The sequence below is a fragment of the Xiphophorus couchianus genome, chromosome 24 (assembly GCF_001444195.1).
Source record: "Xiphophorus couchianus chromosome 24, X_couchianus-1.0, whole genome shotgun sequence".
NCBI lineage: Eukaryota > Metazoa > Chordata > Actinopteri > Cyprinodontiformes > Poeciliidae > Xiphophorus > Xiphophorus couchianus.
The window spans coordinates 19,666,984-19,681,640 of record NC_040251.1 but is presented as its reverse complement, the minus strand read 5'-3'; the positions used below and the strand labels follow the sequence as shown (position 1 = coordinate 19,681,640).

General features: G+C 39.6%; 1 protein-coding gene across 6 annotated transcripts; it reads left to right on the top strand.

The window, feature by feature from the left end:
* The first annotated feature begins 400 nt into the window (after positions 1-400).
* On the top strand, positions 401-14,040 carry LOC114140614 (uncharacterized). Of its 6 annotated transcripts, none has more exons than XM_028010715.1 (8): positions 401-539; positions 4,762-4,888; positions 6,171-6,270; positions 6,731-6,900; positions 6,986-7,179; positions 7,747-7,906; positions 10,914-11,073; positions 13,810-14,040. In XM_028010715.1, the coding sequence occupies exons 2-7, from the start codon at positions 4,765-4,767 to the stop codon at positions 11,045-11,047; spliced, it is 882 nt and encodes a 293-aa protein (XP_027866516.1). In that variant the 5' UTR covers positions 401-539; positions 4,762-4,764; the 3' UTR covers positions 11,048-11,073; positions 13,810-14,040. The 6 variants fall into 6 exon arrangements, with proteins under 6 accessions (XP_027866516.1, XP_027866520.1, XP_027866515.1 ...); XM_028010719.1 differs by lacking the exon at positions 401-539 and adding an exon at positions 2,687-2,750 and having other exon boundaries at positions 6,761-6,900; XM_028010714.1 differs by lacking the exon at positions 401-539 and adding an exon at positions 2,687-2,750.
* The last annotated feature ends 617 nt before the right edge of the window (positions 14,041-14,657 follow it).

Sequence of the window (14,657 nt, the reverse complement as noted above, 5' to 3'; positions counted from 1 at the left end):
AAATGTTTTCACTGACATTATTTGGCTGCTGTTGTATGTCTATAGCTTTAAAATGTCATTTTTAACCATTAGTGTGAATATTATTCAGCATTAAATGTAACTTAGCTGTTAGCCTCGAGCCGTTAGCATTGAGCCGATAGCCTCGAGCTGTTAGCAATAAGCTGTTAGCATTGAGCCGTTAGCATTGAGCCTTTAGCTTTTGGCTGTTGGTCAGATTGATTCTAGATGTTCAGCATTGTTCAGGTTGAAATATCATTTTTAATACTGATCAATATGTTAATGTGGAGTTTAAGATAGTCAATAAAATGATCAGCCTGCTGGTAAAGGAGCTTCTCTGCTCCTGGTGGCGTACGTGACAAACTGCAGCCTTCTGCTCCATCTCCATAGTAACGGACTCGTTACTATGGAGACTGTCGCTCTCTGGTCTTGGCTGAACGTCGACCTCAAACTGTATTATTATTATTATTTTTTACATCTTATTTGTTTTTAATCTCAAATAAATTATTCATTTTAGTTTACATAGCTTTTTCCGACTACCAGTAAGTATTGACATTAATTTCCAATAACCATTAGAAATATTTTACAATGTATATTGTTGAAAATACTTAGCTAATGCCTAATTCACAACAGATAAATATACGACAATATTTATCACAATTGAAATAGTTTTACATATATTTAGATAACTATTTGTTTGAAAAGAAGGCAGGCAGAAGTAAACTTACTTCACTTGCCCCAAGTTTGTGTCTATACTTTACACATTAAAAAAATTAAGTATATATATATATATATATATATATATATATATATATATATATGATGTTGGCTATTTGATGGTCTACATGTCTATTGCACTTTAAGAGATTTACCTGTCATGTATATTCTTTTTAAAAATTTTGTTAAGTTATCTTTCTATGGACCTATTTGTATCTTTAATAAAGCTGCTGAAGATGAATGTGGTGATCCTTAAGTCTGTTCAGACTAGCATTCAGGTAGCAGGTAGCAGGTAGCATTCAGGTAGCAGGTAGCAGGTAGCATTCAGGTAGCAGGTAGCATTCAGGTAGCAGGTAGCATTCAGGTAGCAGCAGTGTTGTATAAAGTACTGAAATCTCAGAGTCAAGTAAAAGTATAAGTACCTCTCCAAAATATGACTTTGGTAAAAGTCCAAGTCACTGACTGAAATGTTACTTGAGTTAAAGTCTTAAAGTATCTGAAACTTCTTGTACTTAAGTATGGAAATTACTGTAAAAATGGATGTACTCAAGTAATGTAATGAAAAGTAAAACAAAGCAAATGCAGTTTGAATGACATTTTTTATATTTTGGTAAACTTGTCAAATACACTTAAAATAATGTACACAACCAAGTGCAGGCAAAATTAAACCTGCTAATAGATATACCTGCAGGCATCATTTAGTTAAGAAAATGAGGTGCTTTACCTATAGCACAAGGTTAACTTAACCTGCTTTACAACTGAACCAGCTTCTTAGTAAACCCTCCAGGACAGAAAATACAAAGTTTTTGTAAACCTTAAGTTTTCCCTTCAAGTAAGGTCAGTGCTGAAAATGAGAAAAATAAATAGTACAGAAAATGCGGCCAACATGAAGAAAAAGATCTGTTACGATTACTCTACTTCACAAATCAGTGAATCAGTCAATGCTACAGTCAGTAGGTGGTGCACACAACTGGTCATTATGCAAAAGAAAAAAAGAATTGGGAGGGAAATGCAGCTTATTGGCATCTGTAAACCTGGTTTTGAACTTGCATGCCTTTCCTATATTCGTTACATTTAGTCTAAATTGCTATCGCTATGGCTTCTGTTCCCCCTTGAACAGAGGAGTCTAGGTAGCCTGCTACAGTCAACATTAGGCCTAAGCTAAATACACCACGTATGGAACTGAAACAATGCCAAACAAAGTTCATTTATGGTCAAGATTTCACAATACAGTAGTGTCTAGTGACCAAGCTATAGTTACTGAAACAGGAGGATTATAACCATTTCATAAGAAGTTACCTCGATGTGTTTCTTCAAGTTGGACGGGGAGTTTTTGTAAGATAGAATTTCCATGTGGCTGCTACTGATTGCGAGACTTGCTTTGTGTTTAATGGGAGAAGCGAAACAGGTGTATCCTAATTAAAAGTAAAGAAATCAAGAAATGGCAAAAAATGTGGAATGAAGATAAGAAAGGAAGAAGATTATATGAAGTACAAAAGTCAGTTCAAATTCGAAGCATTAATGAAAGAAACAGAAGAGAAGAAATAATAATTAGTAGATTAAGAGTAGGTCATACCTACTTAAATGACATGCTTTATACAATAGGGAGGAAAAATAATGATAAATGTGAGAGATGTGGAGAGAAAGAAAATGTAGAACACATATTGATGAACTGTAAGTCAAATGAACTCGAAAGGGAAGAATTAAAGAGAATAGTTAGAAATATGGGGCATGAATGGAATCTTAAAGGTATATTAGGAAATGAAGGAAACATAACAGATATTCACAAATTAAGGAAAGCATTGTTTATTTATCTTAAGAATACAAAATTAAAAAATAGAATTTAATAGATGTGAAGTAATGCTGCTACACACTCATGTACAGTAGGTGGCGGTATGCACCTTAAAGTTGCTTGTGATCCGCCATAATAGAAAAGAAGAAGAAGAAGGTGCATCCTATTGGTGGTGATGAACAAACCAAGGCTAGTAGGCTACGGACTTTGTTCGGTAGCCTGCTTGCTACTTGCTAATCAGTAGGTGGATCAAAACACTTTGTTTCTCTCTCTCGCTTTTTTGTAACGAGTAACTAAACCACACACTGAAAATGTATCGGAGTAAAAGTACGCAATTAAGTTCGGAAATATAGTGAAGTAAAAGTGAAAGTCATCAAAAATTTTCATACTCCAGGAAAGTATGAAGTACTCCAAAATATACTTAAGTAAAGTAGTGAAGTATTTTTACTTCGTTACTATACAACACTGGGTAGCAGGTAGCATTCAGGTAGCAGGTAGCATTCAGGTAACAGGTAGCATTCAGGTAGCAGGTAGCAGGTAGCATTCAGGTAGCAGGTAGCATTCAGGTAGCAGGTAGCATTCAGGTAACAGGTAGCATTCAGGTAGCAGGTAGCAGGTAGCATTCAGGTAACAGGTAGCATTCAGGTAGCAGGTAGCATTCAGGTAGCAGGTAGCATTCAGGTAGCAGGTAGCAGGTAGCATTCAGGTAACAGGTAGCATTCAGGTAGCAGGTAGCATTCAGGTAGCAGGTAGCATTCAGGTAGCAGGTAGCATTCAGGTAACAGGTAGCATTCAGGTAGCAGGTAGCAGGTAGCATTCAGGTAACAGGTAGCATTCAGGTAGCAGGTAGCATTCAGGTAGCAGGTAGCATTCAGGTAGCAGGTAGCAGGTAGCATTCAGGTAGCAGGTAGCATTCAGGTAACAGGTAGCATTCAGGTAGCAGGTAGCAGGTAGCATTCAGGTAGCAGGTAGCATTCAGGTAGCAGGTAGCATTCAGGTAGCAGGTAGCATTCAGGTAGCAGGTAGCAGGTAGCATTCAGGTAACAGGTAGCATTCAGGTAGCAGGTAGCATTCAGGTAGCAGGTAGCATTCAGGTAGCAGGTAGCATTCAGGTAACAGGTAGCATTCAGGTAGCAGGTAGCAGGTAGCATTCAGGTAGCAGGTAGCATTCAGGTAGCAGGTAGCATTCAGGACAGTCATGACGCAACTGGAAATAAGGTGAATATCTGAGATGAAAGAAAAAGTTGGAGAACTGCTACTATATATGTGAGTTTATAGCTTAATGAAGCTTCAGAACAGAGAACAATTTGTACGCAGTAACAATCATTTCCAAGAGAAAGACAGAACAGCACCTCCACTCTTCATAGTGTCTCAGATCCTTTGTTTGCCCCATTAGAACTTTTTTACCCACCAACGTTTTTGTATCATTTTTTTCTCACTTACTCCACAAACTGTCGCCGTTGCTTCTTCCTCATCGGAAGAGTTTATTTATTCTGAAGTCACAAGGTTTTACAGGATTTTCTGTCTGGCAGCTGTATGTTAGTGTGTGTATCGTCGATAGGAGTCGGTATGGTGCCTTTGTCTGCTTGTACGTCTGGAGCTTTTTGTGGAGGAGGTTCTAAACTGATTTGAACCTTGATGGACCAGAGTCGCTTTCAACAGGAGATGAAAAACAGTTTAAAGTAGTTTTGGTTTCATCACCAAAACTACAAACAGAGATTTCTGCATTAGATTAAAGATGAAGTGGTTCTTGTTGAAATTTTTTTGTTTGAGGAATTGAGCATGCTGCAGGGAGGGAACGTAAATGTAAGACAGCGTTCTTTACAAACCCGTTTGAGTCCAGAGAGCTGAGAGTTTAAAAAGTTTCTCAGCTGGCCATCAATGGTAAATATTTAGTCATTGAGAAACATCTAAAAAAACATCTGACTGAATATAAAAATAGTTTGTTGTCCCTGTACTTCATGAAGTGATGGTCAGTAGGTCAGGAACTGGCATCCTACATGTATGAGTTTTGGATCAGATGATTTCTTGCTGGTCTCTGCAGGAGATTAAAGTTTCCTCCACCAGGGAGAGAAATGAACTTGCAGCAGGTTTAAAGGTCAGATTGTAGGTATCATCTAACCAGCCCTGCTGTAGATGCTGCTGAGCTCCAGGCTTCCAAAAGAAATGTTCAGTTTTCTTCACATGTTGTTCTTGGTTACCAAGTTCTTTATTGTTTTGTGTTAATTACTTTTTTAAAATTGTATACTATGTAGGCGATGTACCACATTATTGTTTTCCAAAAAACAAATGAAGTTGAGGTGGCTGCAGTGAAGTGGGTTGAGGAAAGAAGCATGTGGCCTTCAGCAGCTGCAGGCTGCGTCACAACGACCTTCACATCCAGTAAGTACTTTTATGTCTGTGTTGTTTCCAGTGACACATCAACACACATTACTGGTTTCAAAAGTTCATTCATTTTTTTCCAAACATTTGTTGACATTCAACTTGATTCAACAATAAAATAATACAGTGGTCAGAATCGATTAATCAATAATTAATCATCAGGGGGTCGGTTTATAAAAAGCAGCTGTTTTGAGCTTCCCTTTATGTTATAAGGTTATTCCCTCATCAGAAACACATCTGGAGTGTTTTCTTGATTCATTCATTCATGTTTGCATGGCAGCAACAGGATGTTGAAGAACGTCTCTGTTTCCTCAAAGCTCCTCCTCTGTGCTGCTCTTCACCCAGTTCCTCCAGACTAGCGGCAGCAGCAATGAACAAATGAGCCCAGAAGAGCAACTTCTCAGTGAAACTCTCCTAAGAACAGTTTTAATGATTTAGTGATAAAGTGCTGAAGGGACAGACAGAGCAGGAGCTTCTTAAAGAGACAAAGACGTTACATTGTGAACTCAAATTTCTTTCAGGTAATATTTGACACGTACAGCATTTTAATAACTACTGAAGGTAACATAGATTACTGCACTATGTGCCAGGAAAACCATAATATTGCTCCATTTAAAATGCTTTTACCTGCATTATGCTGAGTTTGTGTAATGAGCTCAGCAGATGTTCAATTCCACCAGCTAATGGCTGCTGGCTAGTCTGAAGGAGCTGAGTGTGTGTGCGTGTGTGTGTGTGGGTGTGCGTGTGTGTGTGTGCGTGTGGGTGTGTGTGTGTGTGTGTGTGTGTGTGTGTGTGGGTGGGGGGTTACGAGGGAGGAGTGAAGCTTAAAACCTTCAGCTCCAAGGAGGAGCTGGTCCCACATTGGTCCCACATTGGTCCCACATTGGTCCCACAAGGTTTTTGTTGAATGGTTGCCACAGGAGATGAAATAATTTCTCAAACATGCATGAAATAATCAAAGCAACACTCCAGGTACATTTTGATGAATTAGTCTCTCCCTGGTTTAACTCACCTGGATCCAATGATGATCATTAGAGGCATAAAATGAACTTTGACCTGCTGAAAGGTTGTTGGTACCAGCAGGGAGGGAACCAGAACCTGCAGGATGCCGGGCCTCCAGGACCCATTTGGGCCCCACTGGTTTAAATGGTTTCTCTCACTTTATATGGTCACTTGCTCATTCACACATGGAATAGTTTGGGTAACGTAAAAACGTTTTAGTAACTTGTGAAGCAGTAATGACAGAATAGTTAGAAATCGTTGCTCTTGTGATGAAATATAGATGATTACCATGAGACAAGGTGGAAACGTCCTGCAGCCGTGAGAAGCAGCGACGCTGGAACAGATGATGATTCTCCAATCAAACACAAAAGAAGAAAAAGGTCAGTTTATTTTTACATGTTTGGTAATACACAATTATCACTGATGCTTTGTGTTTGTGATTTTGATTTTATTTTTCTTAAAACATTTTTAATAGAAAAAACTTTCTCTCCCTGTGAAGATGTTTAGAGAATCTGTTCAGTTTTGTTCTGACTTGGTTCTGTTGCATAATCTAGAGTTAGTTTATCACTTAGTCTGGTTTGGTTTTCTCATTCTCAGTTAATATGCTAACCTAGGATTAAAATGGGTGAACTTGTGTGAACCTTTATACTGAGGTTGCTGTTGCATCCAAATTGTCCCTTTGTGGGACAATAAAAGCTGTTTCTATTTTATTCTGTTTTAAATCAGAATGAAAAACTAATTGAATTGTATTAATGCATAAAGTTATAACTTTACTTGCACACATGGTGCATTACCACCAGCACCAAGAATGTCTTATCCTGTACATCTCAACCACCGTAGCTCTGCTCCATCACCATCAAGCTATCATAGCTCTGCTCCATCACCATCGAGCCACCATAGCTCTGCTCCATCACCATCGAGCCACCACCCTTCTACACCATCTCCAGTGACGCAGCATAACTCTCCACCGTCTCCAGGAATCCTCCGTTGTTCTTCCCGTCTTCATCTCTGTAAGTGTTCTACTATGGTCATGTTTTAGAGTCATAATGTTGTTGTGGTTAAAATAATCACTGATAATATTCTTTTATTTCACAGCACTCCTCAAAAATATTTTAATAAACCAGGAAGTTATGATGGATCAGATTAAAATAATTTACAAAACAATCCAAGGACTAGAAACTCCATCTGAAGATGAGTTCTTACTTTCCTCTTTCCCTCTAAACGATCAACAATCTGTTGAACAGATGGAAGCTGAACTTCATGACAACCCTGAACTTCACAAGCATCTGGTAAGCATGAGAATAAAACTGGAGGAAATATATTGTAAATGTAGTGAGCCTGTTGACCTGCATGTAACACATAAAAAGGTCTATACTCATGTTTTAATCCAGGTTTGATGTTTTCTTAAAGCATCTCAACATAAGCTCTCAGATTTATCCTCTGCACTGGAGCAGAAACACAATATGTGGAAAATACTAAATAATATTAGAATAAGCAGCAACTAACATCCTGCATTTATTTGGAAACGTTTTTACTCTCACTTATCCTGACATGAACCTGCTCACTTCACTAAATGGTTATAAATAACTTACATTCATGATCTTATTTCAATGCAGGACATTCAGTATCAGTATTTTATTGAAATAAATAAAAGCTCAGTGTAGGAATGAGTCCTGGCCTGAATATGGACCTAAAGAACAGCTACAGTAACTCAGACCTGAGAAAAAGTTCAGTTCTAAGATTTCTATTTCTTTACTAATCACAATCCAAGATTATTGGACTAATAAATTGTTCCTTGATACATTAACACATGATTGAATAGGCAGATTATTGAAGAAATGTTGTTCTGCTTACAGATCACAGCTCTGGCTTTAAAGGGTGGAGGATCACTGACTGAGTGTGTTGGAAGGATTATGGCAGCGCTCTTCACACACTCACTCAGCAAGCAGATTAACTGGCGCGGTGTGAACGGGAAGATCGGATTCCAGCATCTTCAAATTAAAAAACTTGTGACTGGTGAGTTCAGCTTTAAGGATTTCATCTCTTCTGTTCATACACTGCAGGTTTGGTTCAACTGGCCTCAGAAAGTATAAAAAACATTTAGTGGTGGTCCAGACATGAGATTTTGTACTGACAGTCACCAACAGCATGTTTACACCTGCAGCACAGATTATTTTATTACAAACAAAAACAGACACCAGAGTCAGAGAGTTTGACGTTTTCCAAAATGCAGAGCTTTCAGTTTTCACTGGAGTCCAGAGTTACTTTAGTACCGTTTGTAATCTAAGGCTCTTCTTATGTGATTGGACCTTCCTGGTTCTGGAGTCATGGGGTGTGTAAGGTGTTAAAAGGTTGTGTGTGAGGAGTCCAGTTGTCTACATGTAACAAACGAAGCCAATGCTTTTCCTGTGCAGATCTGTTTATGCTTCTGATTTGTCAATAAAAATGTAAAGGCCAAATCTTTTCAGTAAATTGTAGCTTTCAGTTTTCATATTTAACATTAATTGTTACATATAAATGTTTAACAATTTATATTTAACAATTTCACATTTATTGCATCCATGAGCGCCATGTCAGCCTCCATCTTTTTAAGACCTCTGGCCCTGTGGTACCAGAACAATGCCTCCTTAATATATAAAGAATTATTATACAATATTGGGACGGAAACATTTTGGAATATTTTCATGTACATAAAAACATAATCTGCTACAATAGCAGATAATAAACACTACAGTCTTCATAGTTTTGGTTGGATGCTGGAGCTGCTTTGATGTAAAGATAATCCAGTTTTCAGTTTATGTTGGTATTTTTAATAAAAACTATTTTGTTTCAATAAGCTGCATCTCATTTTCAGTTGTCTGTTTTTCTTGTTTTCAGACAATGTTGGCTATTTTGAAATTGGTTAACTATCACATTCCTACTCTTGAAGGGCGCCCCCTGGAGGCAGGGTCATTCATGACAACAGCATGGTTCTGGATCTGGTTCTGGATCTGGTTCTAGTTCTGGATCTGGATCTGGATCTGGTTCTGGTTCTGGTTCTGGATCTGGTTCTGGATCTGGTTCTGGTTCTGGATCTGGTTCTGGATCTGGTTCTAGTTCTGGATCTGGATCTGGATCTGGTTCTGGTTCTGGTTCTGGTTCTAGTTCTGGATCTGGTTCTGGATCTGGATCTGGTTCTGGTTCTGGTTCTGGTTCTAGTTCTGGATCTGGTTCTGGATCTGGTTCTGGATCTGGATCTGGTTCTGGTTCTGGATGTGGTTCTGGATCTGGGTCTGGTTCTGGTTCTGGTTCTGGTTCTGGATCTGGATCTGGTTCTGGTTCTGGTTCTGGTTCTGGTTCTGGATCTGGATCTGGATCTGGTTCTGGTTCTGGTTCTAGTTCTGGATCTGGTTCTGGATCTGGATCTGGTTCTGGTTCTGGTTCTGGTTCTAGTTCTGGATCTGGTTCTGGATCTGGTTCTGGTTCTGGATCTGGTTCTGGTTCTGGATGTGGTTCTGGATCTGGGTCTGGTTCTGGATCTGGTTCTGGTTCTGGATCTGGATCTGGATCTGGTTCTGGTTCTGGTTCTGGTTCTGGTTCTGGATCTGGTTCTGGATCTGGTTCTGGATCTGGATCTGGTTCTGGTTCTGGTTCTAGTTCTGGATCTGGTTCTGGTTCTGGATCTGGATCTGGTTCTGGTTCTGGTTCTGGATCTGGTTCTGGATCTGGTTCTGGTTCTGGATCTGGATCTGGTTCTGGTTCTGGATGTGGTTCTGGTTTTGGTTCTGGTCTGCATCCCCAGAACCAGAACCAAACGAGCAGAAGCAGCGTTCAGCTCCTACAAATCTGGAACAAACTTCCAGAAAACTGAAAAACAGCCAAAACACTGATTTTTAAAAATGTAGCTATAAAAGCAGCTGTTTAGATTTAGATAAAAAATGAAACATTTTTAGGATGGCACTCATCAAAATCCAGTTGTTGACTATAAGGTGTTTTCTTTGTAATGTTTTCATCTCCTGTCATCTTGGACGCCACCTAGAGGCTGGAATGTGCTACACATTTAAACTTTGATCAAAAATAAGAAGAACTGCCAGAAAAAAATGATTGAATCAAAGTTGATATTGAAAAAGTTCCACCAACGACAGGAAATGATTGTTAAATAAGTGAAATCAAAGTTTATTTAAATAACACATTAATATATAATATTAACTTCAGGTGACCAAATCGATTCAGATCAATCACAGGTAGATTAATGACAGAACAGAAAATAAAATTAAGCTTAGTAAAAAGAAAAAAATAAGACAATTATAAAGTTGGTAGAAACAAAAACTAAGATTAATAAAAACTGAGACACTTAATTTCAGCTCTGAGTCCCTAAGAACTGGAATGAATAAATTACTAATATGAGCCTTTCTTATTTCTTTATTCCTTTATTTGTTTATTTCCATCCATATCTTACCCACTGGTCCCCAGTGGGACTGGGAGGGGTCTTGTTGACCCAGGGGTCACCGAGCGACAGACGGGGTCACCCTGGTCGCCAGGCCATCGCAGTTATTTATTTATTTATGTAGTATTATTTAGAACTAGTGCTGAAGGCCTGGGACAATTTGTGTTTTCAGTCTGGAATTAAACTACCGACTCAGCAGTCTGCATGCTGCCACCTCTGGTCTTTACCTGGTCTTAGGTTTGGATATATGTTGGAATATATTATCAATAAAATGGTAATCCAATAATCACACCACTGATGTTAGAATCCACACTTTAATGGCTGCAGTCTGACGTTCCTCCAACAACAGAAATAACTTTTCTATATAACACCAGACATCTGCAGCCGCTTCTTTATAATGTACAGAAAGAAAAACACTTGACACACAATCAACCAAAACTGAAGATTTTATAACAATACTTCAAGTTTAAGTCTTGAAATGCCAATGAACTTTTTCAAAAACAAAATACAGTTGGGCCTCACAGTCCTGACCCCACTGCCAAGGACTCTGACCAGGCTCCAACGTTTCATTCATTCATTCATCTTGTTTTGTTTCAGTGGCTGTGCGGCGCAATCGGCTCACCTCAGCGGCGACTGACAAGGAGATCGATGTGAGAATCACCAAATGGCTGCAGAACGCCGCCGATCGCAACGGAGGGAGAAACGAAAGGAGGAAAAGAAGGAAAGTCTGAGCGTCCAGCATGGAGGAGACTTTAAGGTCTATACATATACAACAGTGTGTGTGTATATATATATATATATATATATATATATATATGTATATGTAAATCATAAATTATATACTGTATATATAGTTTGGTGGCACATGGGCCCCATCTGGTAAACCAGCCCTGCTCCATGGGGGCCCATCGTTCATTGCACCATGAGGACCAGATGTTAGTACCAGCTGGGGGCCACATCCGGCCCAGAACCCTTTAGCTATGTGGGGTCAGGAAGAAGGGGTCGTGGCTGAACTCTGGCCTTTGACCTCTGAATGGTTGATGCATTTTAAAACCTAAAGATGAAATAAAAAGCAACATGTTTCTGTATATATGACCACAATTCTCTCCAGAGTTAAAATCAACAACAGTTTAATGAATGTTTGCTTCATCCTTCTTCATCTAACAGGGATGATGGCGCCACCTGGTGGCCATAGACATCATATCATTTCCACCACTGAGGTGTTTTTATTTTCTACTGTCCAAACTTTAGTCAGTTAAATTAAAAAATGGATTTATGTGAATCAACACCTGGAGGAGAATAAATACTGGAAAAAACTTGTGGAAACATATTTAACAATTTAACAAATGTTTATATTTTTTATTTTAATCTTTTATTTTCATTACAGTGATAAACTCTGTTCCCATTTCATGTCTTTGTCTCAGCGTGTTGGAAATTTTGTTCTGTTTTACAACCAAACGCCTGGAAATCTCTAAGTTTTTGATTTGTTGTTTTCAGTGAAGTGTTGTAGTTTGTTGTAGTTTTGGATGTTTGGGAGTTTTTCCATGCACTAAACCTTCAGACTGAAGAGCTGCAGAGACAATCCTGATTGTTTAATGATATGATTAAAGACATTCTGGAGAAATAATATTAACATTTCCACTGAAACAAACTGTGTTGTTTGCCAAGATCTGAGCAGTAACCATTTTTCACTTATTGAAATATTTTTAACCTGAAGGATCCAAATAGATCAAATATAAATCCTCCTTTCACAACATTTGACATATTAAACTCTCCATCAGTAGATCATACACACAGGCTGAGGTCAAACCTACTAAAGGACATTTTGCAGACAGTTTTGTCTGAAAAACCATCTGAAAACGTTAAAAATGTTTCTTTAGTTTCTGCTTTTATACTGGAGGAGCCTGAGGAGCAGAGAGCTGGAATAACCTGGAGATTTCATGATGGCTTCCAGCAGGTTAGAGGGGAAAACTGGGCCTGTAGGTCAGACAGCAGCAAACTTCAAGACAAAGACATGCAAGTGATTTAGTCTAAAGTCAGATAAAGATGGCCGCCGCTGCCTGCATGTAGCAAACAATAACCAAAACCTCCTTTAGTCTCTCTTTCCTTCTGTGTTTGGGTTCATTCCTGCTAAAAAAACCTCCTGAATCAAATGAATGTTAATGACGAGAAAAACCTGCTGAAATCAGAAAGAGGGAATTTCAGCGTCATGATGCCACAGAGCAGCGATGGATCCAAGAACTACTAAACCTCAACGGGATTCTCCCAGCAGCCGTCCCCACATGCTGAGTGTGGCCTTTTGACAAGATGGCTGCCGTCACTGCGACACAAAGAAACAAGATGGCTGCCGTCACTGCGACACAAAGAAACAAGATGGCTGCCGTCACTGCGACACAAAGAAACAAGATGGCAGCCGTCACTGCGACACAAAGAAACAAGATGGCTGCCGTCACTGCGACAAAAAGAAACAAGATGGCTGCCGTCACTGCGACACAAAGAAACAAGATGGCTGCCGTCACTGCTACACAGAGAAACAAGATGGCAGCCGTCACTGCGACACAAAGAAACAAGATGGCAGCCGTCACTGCGACACAAAGAAACAAGATGGCAGCCGTCACTGCGACACAAAGAAACAAGATGGCTGCCGTCACTGCGACAAAAAGAAACAAGATGGCTGCCGTCACTGCGACACAAAGAAACAAGATGGCTGCCGTCACTGCTACACAGAGAAACAAGATGGCAGCCGTCACTGCGACAAAAAGAAACAAGATGGCTGCCGTCACTGCGACACAAAGAAACAAGATGGCAGCCGTCACTGCTACACAAAGAAACAAGATGGCAGCCGTCACTGCGACACAAAGAAACAAGATGGCTGCCGATAGACTTTAAAATACTGTTGTTAGTTTATAAATCACTGAACAGCTTAGCACCACAATACATTAAAGATCTGCTGTTGTTGTATCAACCTTCCAGACCTCTCAGGTTCTGGTTCTGGTTCTGCTCTGCATCCCCAGAACCAGAACCAAACGAGGAAAAGCAGCTTTCAGCATCTATGCACCACAAATTTGGAACAAACTTCCAGAAAACTGTAAAACAGCTGAAACACTGACTTCTTTTAAATCTAGACTAAAAACCCACCTGTTTAGGATTGTATTTGAAACGTAATCAATTACAAATTTATTGATGGAACTTGACTTAATGCTGTGTTTTGATTATTGATTCTATATTGCATTGTGATTCTGTGTTTGATATGATGTAAAGCACTTTGAAATGTCTTGCTGCTGAAATGTGCTATACAAATAACATTTGATTGATTGATTGATTGAAGATGGCTGCCGTCACTGTGACACAAAGAAACAAGATGGCTGCCGTCACTGTGACACAAAGAAACAAGATGGCTGCCGTCACTGTGACACAAAGAAACAAGATGGCTGCCGTCACTGCGACACAAAGAAACAAGATGGCTGCCGTCACTGCGACACAAAGAAACAAGATGGCTGCCGTCACTGCGACACAAAGAAACAAGATGACGTCACTCTGAGCTGCAGAGCAAAGAATCCAACCCACAACCTCCCAGCTGCTTTCTATAAAGATGGCTCCTTCATTGGTGATGGACCATCAGGTCACATGACCCTCCTCCATGTTTCCAGCACTGATGAAGGCCTCTATAAATGTAATGTCAAAGGTCATGGAGAGTCTCCATCCAGCAGGATCTCTGTCAAAGGTCAGAGGTCAGCAGCTTCTCTGTCTGCTTCAACCTTCATCAGGAGACAAGAAATAAATTATTACCTTTGATTCATTTCAGAGAGACTCTCCTCCACTCCTCTTTCATCCTCCACTCCTCCTTCATCCTCCACTCCTCCTTCATCCTCCACTCCTCTTTCATCCTCCACTCCTCTTTCATCCTCCACTCCTCTTTCATCCTCCACTCCTCCTTCATCCTCTACTCCTCCTCCTCTTCCTCTCTCCTCTCTGGGTTTATTTATCTTGTTGGTTTTCTGCTGACTCGGCGCCTCTGCAGAAAACCTGAAGGTAACTCAAACTTTTCACCTGATGGTTTATAAAGTGTTTTTGTTTCTGTGGTTCAAAGTTTCATTTAAAGTGTCTCCTGTGTTTAGCTGCATGTTTGGTTTTGGGTTTTTTGCTTCACTTCACCTCCATCTGATGTTTTTCTCATAAATGTTGAGTTTATGGTCAAAGTGTGAACTGAGGCTCTGCTGCTCTGTTTCCTGTTGTCTCACTAAAACCAGTCAAAATAATGATTGTTCAGCCTCAGATTTCTGTGTTTCTGTATGACGGTTGCAGTGGAGATATCAGTAGGATCAGAACCGGACCTGATCA